At 47.5% G+C, this 16,585-nt stretch overlaps 1 protein-coding gene across 2 annotated transcripts in view; it reads left to right on the top strand.

Moving 5' to 3' along the window:
- The window catches only part of GLRA1 (glycine receptor alpha 1), an 83,554-nt gene that overhangs the window by 25,330 nt on the left and 41,639 nt on the right, over positions 1-16,585 (top strand). For both annotated transcript variants that reach the window (XM_025923669.2, XM_025923668.2), the window contains exons 2-3: positions 9,034-9,161; positions 14,969-15,036. In XM_025923669.2, the coding sequence (XP_025779454.1) occupies positions 9,034-9,161; positions 14,969-15,036 (196 nt within the window). The remainder of the gene's footprint in view (positions 1-9,033; positions 9,162-14,968; positions 15,037-16,585) is intronic.

Below are 16,585 nucleotides of genomic sequence, written 5' to 3'. Positions count from 1 at the left end.
GGAGCTCTTACATATCTTTGCCCTGAGCTCCGTTCTCTGCAAAGACAGACTTTTCCAGTGAGATTCATCTGATTAAAAAGAAAGCTGCCTCGAAGGTAATGAGAGCTATTTGCTCTCCTGTCCAGCTCGTGGGATGCATGCTGATTACACAGGGCCTGCTAAGAGCTTTGACTCTGGCACAGCAACCCCCATAGGCCTGTTCTCCAGCATCCATGTCTCTGAGGAATCCCCCTGGATTCCTCACACTGCAACTCAACTCGGGGGGGCAGGTTGGGGCAGGGGGGTTGGGGGTGCTACAGGCTTAAGTCAAGTATTCTTTCACCGTGGAACCAGACAGCAGAGTGGCACTGATGGTCAGAGGCTAGGAAAATTTCCCCAAGTGAGACATATAGGAACAGTCAGGGCAAAGTGAGATGGTAGCTGTAGAATTGTGATCAGGGACCTAAGTGGGCAGAAATGTGAGGTTTATGCGTGAACGTAGGTTTGACCTAGGCCCCTGGCCTGAGTCAACCCCGTGGGACGGATGCTCCCAAAAGAAAAAGAGTGGCTTCTTCCCCTATTTTCCTGCCTTGGATTTTCCCAGAGGATATCAGTATTTTCCCTAGGGACTGACTAAAGGTTTTGGGGCCAGAATTTGGGACTTTTTTACACCACTCAAGTCACATCACGGAGGCCCAGTACCTGCACAGCTAAATTCTGCTCCCCCTGGAAAGCCAGCTGCTGGTCCCCCCATTTAACAAATATCTACTGGGCTCTGACCATATGCCAGGCTCTGTGCTCATGGAAATCATACTTATTAAGAGCCTGGATAGAAACGCGGGGGGAAAAAAACATTCCTTCAAGGTCTTGCCTACATAACACCTTGATTGCCCCTATCCCGAGGACGAGGAAGGCCAGAGAGCGGAAGGTTGAGCTTGACCCGGAAAGCACCAAGGGCTGCTGTGATTCCAGCCTTAAAACAGACACAGGGAGTCAGGAGAAGAGAGGCAAGAGGAAGGAAAACACGTAAGTTAGGCAAATGCAGCAAGGTGCCCTGCAGCTGGATCACCACGCAGTTTAGCCTTAATTGTCTCTTCTGTAAAATGGGACAGACATCTTACCTCTCAGGCTGTTGGCAGGATAAAATGAGATAAAACATGCAGTACCGTTTCTTGCCACCAGACAAGAAAAATAAAAACAAAGCTTTTTAGAAATCAAATGAGAGGCTGTCAGAAGTCTAGACTCCCTCTCCAGGTAAATGTATTCAATTACCTATAGGAAACCCTACCCGAGATGGACCAGGTTTGATGTTCTCTGATGCTGTACTGTAGCGGGACCAGGAAAGACTAGGGTGAGACAAGTGAGACTCCCGAGACACAAAAGTTAAAAAGGTGCTCTGTCTCGGGCCCCTACACGGGCACGGTCGGCAAAGCCCTGACAGTGAGTGCCTCCTTCAGTCTCGCTAGGTGCCTCCTTCCCTGACCCTGCTGCTGCCTGCATTATGGAGATACATAAAATAGAGCAGAAGAGTTAGTGGATGGAAGGTTATGCAGAGGAACAGACCAGAAGCAACAATAAGGAGTATGAAAGATCCCTAGAGATTCCGACTTCCCTAGGGGCAGGGGAAGAGCCAGATGGAATCTCAATGTTCCTTCCAGCTCCAAGGATCCAAGATTTTATCTTACTGCACAAGAGAATCATATTCAAATACATGTGCTTTCTCACCCAGATAAGGGGTTTCGTTTTTGTTTTTTTTCCTAGGAAGCAGGTATAGCTGTGAGAGGTAGGACAGGAAGGGGGAAGGATGTCTTGTGCATCAAACTCTGGGGAGAACTGGGCTCAGAGCATGCCAACTCTGACATTCTGTTCCCAGGGGTGCTTAGCAGATCATGAAGTGAGAGTAATAAAATGTCAGGCACTCTCTGGCCAGCCTAAGCCCCTTACTGCAATCAAATAAAATTGGAATTGCACAGCTGGCCATGAGAAGCCAGATGTTGGCCTAAGGATGCAAGCCAGGAAAGCTGAGGGTGACCGACAGGACCCACGCTGTGCAATGACCCCCAAGTTCCCGGATGTCAGAGGCAGGGACACGAAACTGGACCAGTCCATAAGGACAGAAAGTGCCAGCCCCATTTCTTCCCAGGAGCCTAGGACACAGAGCCAACCGCACCACCTCTCCCCATTCCTATCCCGAGGAGGGCCCACCGGTGGAAGAAGGCTTCCCTCCACAGGCGCAACGTGGGCAATGGCAAATGTTGGAGCTTTCTAAAGGTGCAGAGGCTAAAATTTCATAAAACCCAGAAAAATCTCTGATTCATGTCCCCACCTCCCCCGAAATACTGCCTTCCTCCTCCGAACCACCACAGCAGTCCGATTATGCCACCTACGCTGGGTGGCCACCTTCGATAATTGTTTATGTGCTTAATCTATTCCATCTGCTCAACAATGAACAACAAGAGGGCAAAGGCCAGTCATCAACAAATGATTATTGATTGCTACCACATGCCAAGCACTGAATGAGACAGACACAAACTCTGCTCACGTGGAGTGCTTTTTCTGTAGGCAGTGACATGTTCACCTGCACCCCTCCATAGTACCTTACACATATGGTGGGTGCTCAATTAATCAGAAGGGTCGGAGGATTTCAGAGCAAGCGGGCCTGCGAAACTAAGACAACCTAGCACTCCACAGTCTAGTCCCTTGGCAGACAGATGACCCATCCTGCTACCTTCCCTGCTGGGTCAAGCCCCAGAGCTGTTCTCTGAGCAGCCACCACCAGTTGGATGGAGTGGGTACTCAACATACAACTGTTCGTTGTGCCTCATCTAATGCGAAACTGCCATTTCACAAATGAAGAAACTGAGGGCCATGTAAGACAAAGAATTAGCCCAAGACCATGTGGTTAGAGACGGAACTACGACTATACCCATGCTCCCCAGCTCTCGCCTTACTGTTTTCCTCTGTTCCACAGTGACCTTCAAAACTCTGTAGTAAGTAAATGCCCATGGAAATACAGAGCAGACTTTCCAACTTTTGACTAGTTGACCAGGTGCTTTCTGCACAGAATAAACAGCAGCTCATTGGATCACCTCCCTGCCAAAGCAAAGGAGATAGAATTCTGACCCAAGTCAGAGGACAAGTTGCCTGGAAGCCAAGTCGGACACCCCTCAGAGTGTTTTTGGAGGGCCCGTTCAGAGATGTTTTTGGAGGGCCCGTTTCCCAAGCTTGGCCAGGCCGCAATTCAGTATAACCAGCTGAGAAATCAGGATGGATTATTTCTACTATAAAGGGATTAAGGGATGGTAATCTTCCCTAAACTTTTAAACCCACCTGTAAGCACACAGACCAGGGTGTCCAATCCCTACTATTCCAACCTCCTCACCTCTTATCATTGTTCTCTCTCTCTCTCTCCCTCCGTCTCCCTCCTTCCCTCCCTTTCTCTCTCCCTCCCCCTCATTTCCTCCGTCACACACACTAAATGTCTTTCAGTTCTCCAAGTCCTCTCTCACCTCTAGACTGGATACATGCTGTTCCTTCTACTCAAAACACTCTTCCTCCCGTACTTCTTCTAGGCCAACTCTACACCCAGCCTTCAAGTTCTACTGTAAAAACCGCTTTCCCCACAAAGCCTCTCAGAAAGCCCTCGCCTTGCATTAAGTGAGGTTGCATGCCTGTCCCCTGTGTTCACTGAACCCCTCGCTCCTAGCGCTGGCCAAACCTCAGACACCTTTACTTGCACATTTTCCTCTCCCCATTTCACTCCCCTCCCCTCCCAGGCTGCACCTGCAACTTCTCCTCCAGCCCTGAGCACCTCTCCCTTGGCTGTCCTCTGCCCCTCATCTTGTCCTTCCTCCCCTTATCCCACCTGTGACTTCCCGACCGACTCCGCTGTGCATGTTGAACCAAGGAGATGGACTCTGTCGAGGGGGCTCCCTCTGCTAACCCAGAATGGTTCCTGGTGCTGTGGTGCCTCACAGGGTGAAATTGAAGTTGTTTCTCCCCAGTATGGCTGCCAACCCCAGCTCATTTAAAATTCAGATTGACAGCTCCCTATGGATTCCCTATGTCCAATTGATGTTGCAACAGGAGGAGGAGAACCTGAACATTGATCTGGCCTTTCTTCCAACAAATCCCTGAAAAATGAATCGTTCCACTGGAGAAAAATCTCAAGACTGGATTAGGAAGAACAAAGACACAAACACACTCACATTCCCCCAAAAGATTCCAGACAAATGCAGATCCCAAGACCAGATGTGTATAAAAGGGGGGGGGGGGGCGGAATATGACAGACTAATAAAATGATGCACTAGGGCCAGAAGGACTCTTAGAGATTATTCTAACCCCCTTATTTTATAGTTTGGGAAACTGAAAGCCTCAAAGGGAAGTGACACCCTGAAAGTCACAGAACCCCCACTTCACCGGGTCACTCTGCCTCCATTCCCCCTGACCCCCAGCTTGGACGCCTACTCCTGGATCTTTCCATGGTCCATTTCATTAGGAGTCAAAACTGAGGTCCTTTAAGTACCACAGTCTCCCAGTATGACGAATCCCCTGGCTAAAAGGTGATAGTTTAACACTCTTTCCAGTCGGGTGGCTTTTGCCATAAAGCCTTCTCAGAGAGGGGCAGAACACTTGGTCCCAGAAGACCTCACTGTCTTTCTGAAATTACTATTAATCAAATCTGTCTAAACTGAGTCTGATTCACTGCATTACATTGCAGTAAATCCCTGGAACAATTTGCATCATTTCCAAATACTCTTATAGGGTCAGCAAATCCTAACAATCAAATGTTTCATTTCTCGGATTCATTCCCAGCTTCTCTGTTCAGTAGCTCACAGTCTATAAGCAAAGGTTCAAGTTCACCAGGGGTAGTGGTTCTAAAGGTGCACCAAGGGCTTCTTGATGTGTGGATTTACTATAGGGGGCCCTTGAACTAATTCTGTGCAAAATGTGCTTTCTAAATATAGACCGAAATGTCCATTGATTATCAAGTGGAGGGGCATGGCTATTTTGACATTCAAATAGAGACTTTGTATTTGAAAAAGAATTAGGGAAATTTGGGTCTAGGGCAGTAAGAAAAGGGGGCGGTGCTTGAGGGTGGTTCACACATAATACAGGTGAATTATTGTTGAGAAATTTTTCTTTCAGTTCTTCTCATTATCTCGAGAAGAAAGTCTCAATCAGGTGTTAACACGTCTCCAACCTTTTCCCAACATTCACTGGTCCTCCCTGAGGATTGGGGCAAGCTCGGGCTCCGAATGTTGGTAAGCCACAGCATGTAGCTAGAATTTTAGACTTCTCTTTTGGTTTTGTTTTCACTGTTCTCACCGTGGTGGTTGCGTCTATTATGGCAAACAATACTGCTTTTTCATCCGTAAGCCGTGACTATATAAAGTTCTGTTTTTAAAAAGAGTAAGTTTGAAAGAAGCGAGGCAATTTAAGGAAACATTGTAACTGACTAGCAGAGGTGGTATAGAAACAAGGCAAAAAAAAAAAAAAAAAAAAACAAACATATTTTTGATACCCAAAAGAACCCACTGGTACATGATACATGGTCAAGCTGGGACTCACAAATCTCAAAATTTCAAAGAATTCCGCTGCGACTCACTTGACAAAGCAGATGGCATGGTGGTAATCCACGACTGTTTCTCCTCCGTTTTTCAGTGTGGCAACCTCGGTTGTGGGTATCAGAATGGCTGGAAGTCAGACTCGTGTTTTGAAGTTTCTGCATGTCACAGAATGTAACAAGCTTCAAAAACAAATAGGAGTAATGGCAGCCATCACCCGTGGCACTCCTCCCAATTTATAAGCCTTTCCCATACACTGTAGACTTTAGATGAAGCGACCCTTAAAAAAAAATCTGAGTTCTAAACCCTTCTCTCATTAAAGTGCTGTGTGACCCAGGGCCAGTTACTTAACCTCTCGGAGTCTCCACGCCCTCAAGTTCAGGTCCGCATGCCAGGGCTTTTAGTGAGTCACCTGCCAGGTAGCCAGACTGAAATGCTGTACAGCAGACATGGGAGCTAGGAGAACCAGAACACTCTTCAGCTTGGGGAGGATTCGGGTATTAAATGGCACATTTTGCTACCAGCAAACGGTAGGGGATAATTTGGGGCGAATTCATTCTCTCACTCTACGGCATAATAGGATTCAGGATTATGAAAGAGGCCTAAGGGCCAAGAGGGGGCTGGTGCTCTAGTAGCTGCTGGGAGGGAGTACTGTGTTCCCAAATCTTATTATCTGAAAGGAGGGGCAGGAGAGAGAACAGGAGCTTATGAAAGCTTCATAACCACCACTCCTAGAGAGGTTCTAGAAGTGAATTATAGCAGCAGAAAAGTCATAAATCACCAGTTGCGCGCCTGTGGTCCCCTTTGCTCACACCACAGCCACAGAGCATCCAGGAGTCTGGTGTTGAACGGAGAAAAGGCTGGGACTGTGGTACTGACCGAGGGCCACGGAAGGCATCTGGCAGGACTTCCCAGCCACGCGGGGCCTGTGGTGTGGCTGTAAGCGGCACTGAGACCAGAAGAAGCCCCCAGACTGACTCTGAACTGCTTCAAACACACACACACACACACACACACACACACACACACAGAGCAAGGCAAGAGCAAGCCAATATATTGAGTGAGTGCCCACTATGTTCCAAGAACTGTCCTAGGTGTTTTTGAGCTGTGCCTTCTCAGTTACTCCTTGTGTAAAACTAACGTGACCTGAGGCAACTGACTGAAGTTCCGAGAGGTTCAGTAACTTCCTCAAGGCCACACAGCTTATAAATAAGTGAGACAGAATAAATTCCAGTCGTCCGTTCTTTCCTCTTTTCTTGCACTATTCTGTACTATCTCTCACATTTCAGAAACACATACATGCACTACACATGCCACATCTATACATCCACTAAAGCATTCGACACATTCACACCCCATACCCCACATCCACACAGACGAACGCCATGCTTAACACACTCTCACATGAACGTCAGTGTTCATCTGGTTGCACACACATATCCATGTAACACAATCCACTGTGCATACACAGACACCTCCATCACACCCGAACCCCCGCACACGTCCACGCACATCTCCCCACTTGTACACATCACATCCAGAAACCTGCCCGCATCACACCAACTCACAAACATCCATGCACACAAAACCAGTAAAATGCATTTGTCCCTCACCCTGTTAATCAAAACTAGTTCTTCAGGATATAGATGAGGGGATCTACTAAATAGGAGTGTCTAAATAATCCAGAAATACCCTCTGAACCTGCAAAGGAATACCAGATTGCTTTCAGTATTCTTCATCGCTGGAGATAATAGTCTAATGATTTTAAAGTTGTTAATCCATATATGAATATTTATGAATACCCTATTAGCCAGAATATTTGATTAATTAAAGTAGCATATTATTCATTCATTCATTCACTGTACAATTACTAGGTACCAATTATGCTTGAGACACCATGGTAGACACAGTAGGGGATTAAAAGAACAAATAAACGATAAATGAAAACACCATGATTCCCCGTCTTCAAAGACAAACACAAGTAACTATATTACAAGGTAACATGGTCCGGAACCTGATAAGGGAGGGGATGTGAGAGGAAAGGGCACAAGGAGATATGATGGCTCTGAAGATTCTGGACCTGGAGAATGGGGACCTGAAGCTTCTGGACCTGTGCCGTCCGGGGAGCAGTGGTCTGGAGGAGCAAGTTCAGAGAGGAAGCCGTGGCATTGAGGTTGGGAGATGAATTTGCGGCACAGGCAGGACAGCTAGGTAGATGAGCCCTGCGGGTGTTTGCAAATGAGGAAAGGGGGCTTCCGGGAGCAGCCAGGCGGAGACACAGATGTGAGAATCATCTATTAGAGGTGATCACTTAAACCGTTACAACTGTGAGATCAGAAACAAGCCAAGGCGAAGAACGAGAGAGGTTGAGTGCAGATCCTTGGGGAACGCAATGTTGTACTTGGCTGGGTGACAGAAGCTCCCATCTTACACGACACACACACACACACACACACACACGTGCGTGCGCACTCTCATCTATGCGTTCACCTCCTCAACGTACCTGCTCCCCAGCACTACACGATAGGGCTGCGTTTGCTCCCAGCTCTCTCCTGGTGTAATTTCAAGACTAGGAAAGCTCAGTTGCCCAAAGCAACCCAAGTGATTGTTCTTTAACCCTTCAGCTTCCAATCTTGACTTTTCTAGAAATCTGTACACCTTTGAGCGTGTGGCAGGGGGACAGCAGCCACTGTTGTCAGATGTCAGTAGTTCATGCTATGGCTTGAATGAGAACCTGAAACCACTTTGTCGCATAGGAATGGGGGTGGGGTGGGGACAGAAACACTATGAAGCATCCCACAGTCTGATCTTAAATCCCCCAGTCTTGAGACACCAAGGCAGACTGACTTACTCTGAGACCTATGTTGGTCTCTTCCAGTAACTGTGCCTCAATTCTCCCAACCGAGCATTTTCTAAGGTGTATGTTTCATGAGATGGTTGTCCCATACGGATAGGCTTCTCAGCTTGTTAAAGCTTCTGAGAAGACTCCAGGTACAGATGCCTGATTAAATTTCTGTTCCCAAATGCATTTGACTTGGGCAACATTATTTTTTAATTAGTGACTCTGACTCTGAAGAGAGACGCTGGGGAAAGGCTGGACTATTAGGTCTCTGAGATTCTGTCTGGTGGTGCTATTCCCCAGGAACACCTAGAAGAATGCAGGGGCCTAAAATACAGAGCGGGACCTGGTGGGAAGTTAACCCTTCAGTCTCCTCCCCAGGGAGGCCCGGCAGCCATGACTGCTCAAAACCTCAGCCTGAAGACAAGGCAGCTTCTCAGCAGCAATCAGACACCCAGCTGCCTGCCAGGATCCCACATGGGTGGATATCTGGCCGAGTAAACCACAGAAGCTGGCCTTTCCTCTTTAAGGACCCACACTGCCTATTTCCCAGGCTGAGAACACTCTGGTGGTTCTCAGGTCTGGGCAAGGCAGGGATAGGATCACAGGGCCATCATTAACCCGCTGCTTTTCTCTCTCCCTTCTTAGCCTTGCTGCTTCGAAGGAGGCTGACGCTGCCCGCTCCGCGCCCAAGCCTATGTCACCCTCGGATTTCCTGGATAAGCTCATGGGGAGAACCTCTGGATACGATGCCAGGATCAGGCCCAACTTCAAAGGTAGAGAAAACTTTCCGTCCAGATCCTCAGGGGTCTGCTTTCCTAGATTACAGAAGCAAGCAGCATGGTATTATAAGCAGACGGTAAACACATGGTATGAATCCCACGACTCTTTCCTCTCCCAGAGGCAGACATCGTTAGTCAGTTCTGTCTTCTCCCCACCAGGACCGAAACAAAGCTGCAGAGAATCCAGCTCGACAGTACCCTGGTTTCCAGGAGTCAGTATGTGCATGAAAACCTGTTTGCTCCCTCTGGTTATGATGGACAATTGACAAACGCGGAGAAATGGGTTCACGTTTTGTTTCAGGCACAGACTTTACACTCTGTACTTGGATAAGCCTCTTCCTGTCCCTGGGCCTCAGTTTCCTCATCTCTGCGGTGATAGAGTTGGCTGGATCTGTGGTTTTTATAAACTACATTCCACGGAGCCCTCAGGCTTTTCCCACCATGTGCCCCAAAAAGGAGCAGAGGGCATAGCGAGCAAGCCCACCCTTGCTCCCCCCCACAGGCAGCTCTGGTTGTATTTGTTTCAGAGAAGAAACTTCCAGCTAAAATGCATCTGCTGAAAGTTCCCGGGGATTGCTATATAATTTTGAGACGTTCTAGCCTAACTCAGAGTCATGATTTCAAATGGCCACAGGGACTGGGCAGGTTACTTAAATGAGTGAGGTGAGCCAAGAGGAAGGCCAAAGGGAGTTGTAGCGATTCTGGAGAAATAGAGGTGCAGGCCTCGCTGAAGCGGGCGGCCTCTCCCCAGCCCCAGCCCCAGCCCATAATTACCTGCAGGAATGAGGGAGGGCCCCATGTTGCCAGATCATCCAGTAGTCTAAGAAGAGCCAGAAATCAAGATTTATGCAAAATGTCCTGATTCCTAAAACATGTGAATTCAAGCAAAACATGTTTGCAAGCTAGATACACTGGGGGGGGGGGGGGGGTGCAATTTACAAATCCTCACCAAACTGATCTGGAAAGCTTCTTTTAACTCTCAGAGTCCTCTGAGATCTTAACGTCTGTTACAAGAGGAAACCAGCTCCCTTTGTCCATGGATGCCCTGGGAAGTTGTGGCCATCTCAAACTACTGAACAGAGTTCCGCAGGTGTGGTCCTTAAGGGGCTCCCTGTGCACGCCTGCCTTCATCCCGGTACCCCTGCTAAAATCTTATTTCGAGGACCAACTGCCAGCCTCCTAATCAATTCTTGATTCCAAATGCCCTTCCGCACTGTTCCTTTTGGCTCAAGTGCAAGACCAAACAAGGGATGTGACAGCTGATAACAGCTTCCTAATATTTGCTCACTTCGCTCGCCATTCTCCAAATACCCTTCTCACAGTGCTCTGCAAGTGGGGTTGGTTGTTTGGGGCCCACCTCCCACTCCTGTTTACCGTGAGGCTCCCCTGGCACCTTCTCTGAGGCCATACCTTCCAGCATCATTTAGCATGACCTTGCCTCCCTCAGGGACAGGTAAGTCAGGACCAAGGTCATGGCCACAGGGTCTGGGCCCAAGCCCTTCACCAGGGTCACGATTTCAAACGCCCAGGGGGATCAGGTATGGCACATGAGTAAAGCAGGATGGGGAGAAGGAAAGAAAACCAGTAAGCACAAGTTCACCTAAGAGTAGCCATTTCTCAGGTCCTAACAGTAGCTGCCAGGTAGGAATGCAGGCCCTGGGCAGCGGGCCTTCCAAGAGAAGACTTGAGGCTGGAGTTTGCTGTCAAATCGTCCAAGTTGGCAGCTAAATCACATCTTTTAGGAACACCATTGGCCAAACCGAATACATTACAGACCTGACCACCAGGTTGCCTCCGTCGCCGCTGGTGGTTTTCGGGAATTCGAGCCCAGCATGCCCCCTGGTGGGCTCTCTTGGAACTCCATCCTGAGTGCCCTGGGCTAGCTCTCCTAAGGAGGAAAGCGTGTGTTGGACGTGTATGCATCCAGAGTACAGGTGTTAGCTTTCCTCTATGCATAGCACTGTACGTGGCACGTAGATGGCCCTCGATAAACCTTTCAAAAATGAATGAATGAAACAAAATATATGCTAAGGCTTAGAGCATCCCAAGGGATGCTGTCAAGACTTCAATTCAGCTATGTTTACTCAATTCTTTGTCTAATGCTAGCAATTTATTTGTGTATTCACTCATTTATTTACTTATTTGCCTATCAATGGACATTTTTTTTAATTTTTTTTAACGTCTATTTATTTTTGAGACAGAGAGAGACAGAGCATGAACGGGGGAGGGTCAGAGAGAGGGAGACACAGAACCTGAAACAGGCTCCAGGCTCTGAGCTGTCAGCACAGAGCCCGACGCCAGGCTCGAACTCACGGGCCACAAGATCATGACCTGAGCCGAAGTCGGCCACTTAACCGACTGAGCCACCCAGGCGCCCCTATCAATGGACATTTTTAAGGAGTAAAATTTCACCCAGACTATAAAACTATTGAATCAGCTGAGAACAAACTGAGGGGTGATGGGGGGGGAGGGGAAAGTGGGTGATGGGCGTTGAGGAGGGCACCTGTTGGGATGACCACTGGGTGTTGTATGGAAACCAATTTGACAATAGATTATATTAAAAAAAAAAATTATTGAATCAAGCAGGGCCCTTCTGCTCCCCAGTCTGAGAACCTTACTTTGAATATCTGGGCCCCAAATCTACAGGACTAGAAAATGTCTTAGACTTTTTCCAAACCTGCAGTGTCTCTCCCCACTTCAGTCTCCTCCAAGTTGGGGGAGGAGAGAGAACACCCCTCTCCCCACCTCCCCTTCCCAAGAACTAGGAGGCAAGGTTTCTCCGCTCTCCCTTGTGGTGAGAGCTGAAACATTGGCATGAAGTGTCCCCTGCCCCCGAGCCCCATGGTCCCTTCACACTCCCACTCAGGCACAAAGAAGATTCCCCACAGCCCCATACAAACCGCAGAGCTCCTGAAAAGGCCATGTAGATAAGGCCCCTGTGACCCTAACACAAGAGGAAGAGGCCTGCATTGTTTGAAAACTGCACAGAGTGATTAATCACTCAGCAGTTTCCTTCAAGCACCAGAAATTTTGCCTGCTCCTGAATCTCGTGAAGGCAGGGCTGGCTGGGAACAGCAGGCTGAGTCTGCAGAACACCGTGGCAATGCAAAGCGTTATATGGAAGTACAGAGCACTAATATCGGAGTCCAGTCCTCCCCCTACCGACCCGATAGCGTGACCCGGAGAAAATCACTTGACATGTCTGCGCCTCTGTTTCTGCATCTGTAAAATGATCCAGTAGGACCTAGGCCCTTCCAGCTCTGATGTTCTGTATCTTCTCTAAGACTCTGTGTAGGATAATGGCTCCCAGGATCAGGGGCACAGCCTAATACAAACACATACACAAAAGCAAAATTAAACTTTAATATTTAATGAAATATATACATTATCCTGCTGCCAAAGGCAGCCAGATTGTAATTTTCTCAAGGATAATTTAATTTCAGATTTATATCAATGAACCACACCTCCCCCATGGGGTCCCTTCGGCTGGTACCCTCTCACACACATAAATCAGGATCTAATTTGTATGGGAGTCACAGCACCACACACTTGCAGGGCCTGGGTGGGGGCTCTGGGTGTGTCATTTCAAGGCATGGGCAGTAACTTTTGGGGGCATCTTAATGGTATGAGACTGAATGAAAAGAAAAGCCCGGTCTGAGTCTAAATGAGGACCAAAAAAAAAAAAATTAATGGGCCTTCGTTGAAGTGGTAGTGACAAGGAGGCAGGCTTCCTCTCAGCATAAGGGAAATTTTTTAGCAGACAGAAGTACCCAACTATGGAAAGGGCTGCTCAAGACAAAATGAGTTCCCCAGTACTGGAAGTGTTCAAGTGCTCAGCCTCGAATGGGTAGCTGGTGCCACCAGAGCAATGGTTCCTAACCTTGGCTGTACATGGGAATCACCCAAGTTAGCTTGTTAAACAAGAGTGTCTGGGCTAATCTCCAGGGATTTGGGTTCACTGGGTCTGGGGTCGGGCTGAGGAATGTGCAGTTTAACCAGTTCCCCACGTGATTCTACTGCAGACAGCAGGCTGGGAAGGAATTGATTAGGTGACCTTTAAGAAACCTTCCAGGCCTGAAATCCTGTAACCTTGTAATTCAAATGGAGAGCTTCCTTAAAGGAATTCCAAACCAAAGGAGCTCAGAGTGTCTACCCAGGTCAAGAGCTACTGTCCCAGACTGATGAGGAAATTGTTACCCAGAAACAAGAAAAGGCATGCCTAAATAAAGTAGCCAGTGCGTATTGGAGCTTTATCGAAAACCCAGGGAGACTGGCACTCCCTTGGAGGGAAAACCTGGATTCCCACCAAAGACTGAGTCCCTTCCTACACACCGAGATTTCTGAAAAGAAGGAAACTTTGGCTGAGTTTAGGCAAAATGTTTGGGCTACTTTTTAAAGAGGGACAGAAGGGAGGGGGTAACAGAGGACACAAGGATTGTCTGCTTCCTTCTTTCCACAATCAGAAAACTTGGATTTGACCCCTGGCTCCACCACTTGCTGGCTAAATAAACCCAAGGAAGTTTATTAAAACTCTCTGCTCCACAGCAGGGACGATAAATTTTTTCCGGCTCCCACAGGACCTCATGGGGATCAAAAAGAAAGCAGACCTGAAAAAAATTCACAGATTGCACATTGCAATCTTCACGTGAAGGATTATGAGTTCTCATCCAAGTATTACCATTTTCAAGGTCAGCTCAAGGTTTATCACCTTCCTGAAGTCTTTCCTAATGACTTGCTCCCCAGCACCTCTCTCATACCTAGACCCCTATTGCTTATGGCAATCTTAACCCGTAGTCTCACATTCCTCTCTGGTTATTTTATACTGGTCCCCTTGTCAGCTCATGTGGAAGCCCAGCGCTTAAAATCCTGGATTCTGCCACTCTGTAACCTTCAGCATGCCCCTTCCTTTCCTCGAACCTCTTTCCTCCAAGTATAGCGAGGCACCAGCTTTGGAATTAGATAAATCTGAACTCAAACCCTGGCTCCACCATTTACTAGCTGTGTGGTCATGAACAAATAACCTCTCTAAGCCTCTGTTTCCTCATCTGCAAAATGGAGGTAATAACCATGTCTTCTTATGGAGTTGTCAAGAGGATGTAATGAGACAATATCAGTAACACTCTTAACACAGCAGCGAACCCTGTAATGCTCAGTAAATGGTAACTGCTACAACTAATACTATAAAATGAAGAGACTGGGCTTCAACTGGACAGAGGTCCCCTAACAATGAGATCCCAAAGAGCAAATATCTCGCCATTTGTGTCCTATCCTTTTCAGTAGAATTCAAAAGCTTGCCTAGCAAGTATTTAACAAAGACTTATGGACTTCCCTGGAGGTTCCCTCCGGATTCCTCAGCTGGTAATTCCCATCAATGCCCTTTCAGGCAATCATTCTTGGTTCATAAGTTCAAGGCGAGGAACTTGCTGTTCCTGGCGATTCCCAAGATGGCCTCCAAATGTTGTAGCCGTAAATGCATTTCAGCCACAAATTAGAAGACAGCCGATGGGGTTTGGGGAAGTGATTTCAACCATATGGCAGGATGATGAATCATCCTGTGTTAATGAAAGTACATCTCAGCTCAGCCTCTGGTGTTCTGTACCTGGTGCTCACTTGGGGACCAGGGAATCTGGCATAGCAATGTAGCTGGGAGTCCCAGCTGCTCAGGGGTGGGGTGGAGGGCAAGCAAGGGTCTCCACCACCAAGAGGGATCCATCCCTGGAGTCAGTGTCCCAACAATTGGTCCTATCCTGTGGGTTTCTTCCTGACCATGGAGCTAAGCAGCAATCTCTCTTGATTGGCAGGTCCCCCGGTGAATGTGAGCTGCAACATTTTCATCAACAGCTTCGGCTCCATTGCTGAGACAACCATGGTGAGTGAGTCAGAATACAGGCTGCTATTTCCCGCTGGGGGGTGTATCTCTTCCAGAAATATGGCACCCTCTGCATTGCGCTTCCCCGAGGAGGCGGGGAATCTGGTGGGGTTTGGGGTTTCTTTGTTTTTTTTGTTTTTTTTCAGATCTCTAGTGTATATCAGACTTGGACATTTTCACTGTCCTATTCAATGTTTTGGGTGAAGACATGCATCTGAAAATGGTCAAAGAGCTGGCAAGGCTAGAACATGGCAAACACCCAGGATCACAGGAACATTATAGCAACAGGCTGAAGTTTTAGATAAAAAGAAAATACAAAGAGCTGCTTATAAGTTTACAGCTCAACTGTACAATAGCAGAAGACAGCTTATAGAAGCTGCAGTGGGTATACTGGGTTGATTCTACTCCTCTCTCTGTTTTTGTGTGTCTTTCAAAATTCACATGGTAACAAGTTTAGAATAAGTCAACTATAATGGGGGTGCCTGGGTGGTTCAGTGGTGTTAAGTGTCCAGCTCTTGATTTCTGCTAAGTTCAAAATCTCACTGTTCATAGGTTCGAGCCCCACATCGGGCTCCACATTGACAGCTGCGGAGGGAATCCCGGCTTGGGATTCTCTCTCTCCCCCTCTCTCTCTGCCCCTCCTCCTTGTGCACACTCTAGCACATGTGCGTGCTCTCTCTCTCTCTCTCTCTCAAACTAAATAAATAAACAAAAATAAAATAAAACAAAATGAAATAAACCAGCTATACTGGGAAAAAAGACTAGAGGGGAAAGTACAAAAATGTTAAGAGCAATTATCCCTGGATTGCAGATTTATGGATGATTTTCAATTTTCTTCTTTCAGTATTTCCCTACTTTCTGAATTTCTGCAAGGAGCAAACATTACATTTGTGATTATAAATAAATGCAGTGATGCTTTAAAAAATTTTTTCTCAATCCTTGGGGAAAAAAATCAATTGTACTTGTTTTGAAAGGAGTAATCTAACTCATGAGAAAAGAATTAAAGCAACCTGAAGAGTCCTCTCTTTAGGAGCAGACTAAGAGCAGCCAGCCAATCACCCAGTCCTATAGACAGATGTTACTGCCAGGAAATCCTCTCAGCCACCCATTTCTGGACATCCCCGTCCCCCTAGTCTCATTCAGGCTTCCATGGGGCTTGCTCACATTGCTGCCAAAGAGTTTTAACTCTCATCCTGCCCCACGCCCATCCTTCATTCTCACACACTGGTCCTTCTAAGACCACAGATTTGACCACACCACTGCCCTGCTTCCGCACCTCCCCTGTGGCTCCCCCCGGCTTCAGCATTAAGCCCCCTTCCCTTGCTGACTGCTATTCTCCTTTAAGTCTATACTTAAAGGAGAGGCAGACCTCACATTCTTAACACGGGTGTACATGTGCAAGTTCACATGTGTGCTTGACCCAAGGCTACAGTGAGTTCTTCCCACCCATTCTCGTGACACGTTTGACAGTCCCCATACTAGCCCTCACCACTCATGCGTACCACCATTAAGAGTCTGCTTATTCGTCCCTGTTCTCCCTGTAACGCAA

Source organism: Puma concolor, chromosome A1, assembly GCF_028749965.1.
Source record: "Puma concolor isolate L17-30 chromosome A1, mPumCon1.1.hap2, whole genome shotgun sequence".
In the NCBI taxonomy this organism is placed as follows: Eukaryota; Metazoa; Chordata; class Mammalia; order Carnivora; family Felidae; genus Puma; species Puma concolor.
This window is presented reverse-complemented; position numbering and strand designations above follow the sequence as displayed.